The 4604-nt window shown below is 35.3% G+C and overlaps 1 protein-coding gene across 4 annotated transcripts; it reads left to right on the top strand.

Moving 5' to 3' along the window:
• The first annotated feature begins 600 nt into the window (after nt 1-600).
• Nucleotides 601-3789, top strand: LOC107761584 (putative UDP-arabinopyranose mutase 5). 4 transcript variants are annotated; one of them, XM_075228229.1, is made up of 3 exons: nt 601-869; nt 2169-2298; nt 2491-3789. In XM_075228229.1, exons 1-3 carry the CDS (start codon nt 753-755, stop codon nt 3525-3527), a joined length of 1284 nt encoding a protein of 427 aa, XP_075084330.1. In that variant the 5' UTR covers nt 601-752; the 3' UTR covers nt 3528-3789. The 4 variants fall into 4 exon arrangements, with proteins under 4 accessions (XP_075084330.1, XP_075084329.1, XP_075084328.1 ...); XM_075228227.1 differs by having other exon boundaries at nt 621-869; nt 2112-2298; nt 2366-3789; XM_075228226.1 differs by having other exon boundaries at nt 621-869; nt 2102-2298; nt 2366-3789.
• Nucleotides 3790-4604: the final 815 nt, after the last annotated feature.

Here is a 4604-nt window from a genome sequence, read left to right as displayed (position 1 = left end):
AAGTCCAAAATCACTATCCGGACCTAACAGAACCATCAAAACTCTGAAACGAGGTCAAATACTAAAAAGTTAAGCTTGGTCAACTCTTCCAACTTAAAGTTTCAAACATGAAATTCATTCTTCCAAACAAATTCTGAAACACCTGAAAACCAAAACCGAAGATACACACAAGTCATAATTACGAAGCTAATCAAGACTTCAAATAGCTAAGCGGAATGTAAATGTTCAAAACGACCGGTCGGGTCGTTACAACATATCACAACATGACACGTTTAGTATTCTTTAATATTGACAGCGAAACGAAATGCAAGTACTAAAATCAAGGGGTTAGGTTGCTATAAATATTTAAAAAAAAAAAAAAGGTTGTCCACTACGAGATTTGAACAATAATTTATATTCTGCTTCATAATTAATATTTAATTTTATATAATTTTTATATGAGAGATTATATTTTAAGGTTGTTTGCACATGATTCAAATAACCTACATCACAATTTGACATGATTTGTGTCCGCGATGCGCGAGTACTAATATTAGTAATAATAATAAAATAAAATAAAAAGTTCCACGTAGCTTCGCTTTTTTTTTCCTCCGAATTCCTGGTAGCTTCCAACACAACTTCTCTCCATTGACACACAACAGCAATCTTTAGATGTAAACAAGTGATTGCTTTGTTCTACTGCTCTGTCACATGTGTTAGCAAAAGGAGAAAGTATCGGAGTGAGTGAAGGGGATAAATAAATAAATGAATGAATGAGAACCGACCCGCCTTCCCTTCTTTCTCTCGCTATTGACTCTGCCCTCCTCCATATTTCTTCCTTTTCTGATCTCTCTTTCTTGCCTGAACACATCCTTCTTGACCTTTTCCTGGTAACAACCCCACTTCACTTTCTTCTTTATTACTTAGTTCTTTATCTTATCTTTCACTTAACAGTTATTTTATTTTTGTTTTTCATCTGTCAATTTGAATCACTTTGGATTTATCATCAAGTATGATTATGGGTCTTTTTTTGTCTCTATATCTAACTTGTTTGTGCTGTGATCTGATTCTTGATGCATATTCTAGGTTTTCCTTTTGTGGGCTCTTTTGCAAAATATTTGAAATGTAAATTAAAGGAATTAGGTTTGTAGCTTGACTTGCTAGCTAGCTATCTTTGAGATATCCTCTGTAATTTGGGGTGGTTTTGCATCTTTCAATTTGGGGCATGTTTTAATCTTTTTGGATTTTCAAGTATGCTTGTGTAATTTATCTTTGTTCTGATCTGAATCTGATGCATTTCTGGGTGTTTCTTTGGTGGATTCTTTGTTGCTATCCAGTTTAATCGGTGCAAATTTTGAGATGTAAATTGAAGGAAATATGTTTGTGGCTTGCACTTGTTATCTATCTATGTATCTCTGAGCTTGCACGCTTACGGCTATTTTTTCTGTTTGCCTTTGTAATTTATGGGGTTTTCATCTGTCAATTTGGGGCAGGTTTAATCTTTTTGGATTATGAAGTATGCTTATATAATTTATCTGTGTTGTGATCTGATTCTGATGCATTTTGTTGGTTCGGGGTTCCCCTTGTAATCCTGTTGTAAGTAGTGTTCAATTATCATGAATGCTGAAAGAATTTTGTGGCTTTCTCTTGGGTCAGTTTTTTAAGACTTTTGAGTTAATTACATTTTGATTGTTCTTTTGTAAGTAATATACCAATCCAGATCAAAGAGAGAAAAGACGCATTGTTTTTTTAGCTTGCACTTATATAGGTATGGGATTTATCTGACACTTTTGCTTAACAAGAATATCTTAATTCACTATAAAAAATAATCTTAGTTCAGCAACTTATTGTCAGACTGCATCATGTCAAAGTAGGAGTGGCCTAGCCTTATACAGCATATTAAAGAAATACTGGGTTGTGATTTTTATCCAAAGAATATAAGGGGAGTTTTTTCTTTTTTTTCGGTCACTTCAATATGTCCAGTCTACATGATTGTCCATGTTGTGTAAAACTGTAAATGAAAGGTGGAATAGAAATCGAATGATGAATGGCGCTAAGTGAAAACTGGAAAACCTCTCTATATTGGTAGATCTGATGAATAACTCTGAAACTTTTCGTGAAGATCCTTCTAGTTAATCATGTTGGAGCCGGTTAACATGTGATAAGACTCTGAATACTTATCTTGGCAGAGGACGTTGAGAGCTGGGAAACTAAACGAAAAGATTTTGAAGCTGTTTATTGCAACTGGGAAAGAAGAAATCCTTTCTCTAATTGACGCATTTAACATCCAATGTGTTCTTACTCCTGTGCTTCCTACTAGTAAGTTTTCATATTTAAGTCCTCCTGTAGCATCATGGCGGAATCCTTATAACAATCTAATTTTCAGGATGCTCTGAGAAATTCTGATATTGTTCTAATAACAAGCAAATTATTGCAAAAGGCTCTAGCCATTTCTCAAGAGAACGAAACCTGTTTTTGCTTTCTCGTTGTAGCCTGAAAAAATGTCTCTAGTCAGTGTGAAAGATGATGAGGTAGATATTGTGATAGCTGCAATTCAACCAGATCTTACTTCATTTCTGGAAGAATGGAGAGCAGTATTCTCCCGATTTCACCTGATAATTATCAAAGATCCTGACCACAAAGAAGAACTTAAAATTCCAGGTGGATTTAATTATGATACCTATACAAAAGCTGATATTCAACGAATTATTGGAACTTCAAATGCTGTAACTTTCTCTGGATTTTCATGCCGATATTTTGGCTATCTCTTGTCGAAGAAGAAATATATCATCTCAATAGATGATGATTGCTTTCCAGCTAAGGATAATGAGGGTAACCAAGTCGACGCCATCTCCCAACACATCAATAACCTTTCGACTCCTGCCACCCCATTTTTCTTTAATACTCTCTACGATCCTTTCCGTAAAGGAGCTGATTTTGTTCGTGGCTATCCATTTAGCTTGCGAAGTGGTGTCTCGTGTGCTCTGTCATGTGGGCTGTGTCTTAATTTAGCAGATCTTGATGCACCCACACAAGCCCTCAAGCCGGCGCTTAGGAACACTCGATACGTTGATGCTGTTCTCACTGTACCAGCTAGGGCAATGATGCCTCTGAGCGGAATCAACGTAGCATTTGATCGTGAGTTGGTGGGACCTGCTTTGCTGCCATCTTTCAGGCTGGCAAAAGAAGGAAAGTTCAGGTGGGAAACTGTGGAGGATATATGGACCGGAATGTGTGTTAAGGTTGTGTGTGATCACATGGGATATGGCGTGAAAACTGGGCTTCCATACGTATGGAGGAAAGAAAGAGGTGATGCTGTAGAGAGTTTGAAGAAAGAGTGGGAGGGGGTGAAGCTGATGGAAGAAGTTGTTCCGTTCTTTCAATCAATGAGATTGAGTCCGGCAGCAAATACAGCAGAAGATTGTGTGGTTGAGATTGCTGCAGCCGTGAAGGAGCAGCTGGGGCGAATAGATCCAGTGTTCACTCGTGCGGCTGATTCCATGGTTGAGTGGGTGAAGCTTTGGAAGACGGTCACAACCCAAACTTAATCCATTCTTGCTTCCAAACAGGTGTTGAAGTTTCATATTATTTATTTTCTGTTACATTTCCTTACAAGGTCTGTATACATGTCTTCCAGACAGTTCTCTTGCAACTGATGCATAATAGACAAGTTTTCAGATATTCTGTAGGCTGACCTTGAAATTGACGTTTACTGGTTTTTACTTGGTTTACAATGTGTGTTTCAAAATGTTGGGTTCATTTTATGTAAGACTCAACAGAAAAGCTGAAATAATTAGTGTAATTGCTGCTTCAGTCTCTTCTTGCAAGTACCTGCCCCTCTCTCTGTCTCTCTCTCTCATGAATATAGTTTTGTAGTTAACATATTCCTCTGAAAATTGTAGAAAGAGATAGTTGAAACTAATCAGATTAGGTATTGTTTGTATAATAATTTTCTTTTTTATCATCCAATATTGTTGAGACAATTTAATAAATAAAAGTGTCTCTTTTCTAGCCGCTTATTCTTTTTCTTTTTATTTGATATGATGAAGTATGCGAGCTAGTTTGTGCGCACCTTATCTTAGTCTTCTCCATGAGGTGGTGAGACTTGCGTACGTGATATGCAATAGTATCCACATAAGCTTGTAAAATAGACATATTTTAATTAGAACTAATATTAATACTCGCGCGATGCGCGGATATAAACTATGTCAAATTATGATTTGGGTTATTTGGATTATGTGCAAATAACCTTAAAATTAAACTTTCTATATAGAAATTATAAATAATTATTTGATATTAATTAAGAAGTAGGACATGAAACCATTTTTCAAATCTCATAGTGGATAATCTGTTTTCTTTTTCTATATCCGTAATAATTCAACCCCTTGATTTTAACGCTTGTATTATATTTTACGGTCAATATTAAAGAATACTAAATATGTAACGTTGTGATCTGTCTTGTAAATTATACTATTAGTTTAACAAAATTCTTACTACCACTTTATTTCTTATCTCAAATTTAAATAAGTCTTATCCTTCAATATTTTTAGCTAGAATTTTTTCTCTTTTTGTTGTTCCTTGCTTATAGTTTTTACATTATTTATTACTTAATATTGTTATATTGT

The sequence above is a fragment of the Nicotiana tabacum genome, chromosome 13, assembly GCF_000715075.1.
Source record: "Nicotiana tabacum cultivar K326 chromosome 13, ASM71507v2, whole genome shotgun sequence".
NCBI classification, from domain to species: domain Eukaryota; kingdom Viridiplantae; phylum Streptophyta; class Magnoliopsida; order Solanales; family Solanaceae; genus Nicotiana; species Nicotiana tabacum.
This window is presented reverse-complemented; position numbering and strand designations above follow the sequence as displayed.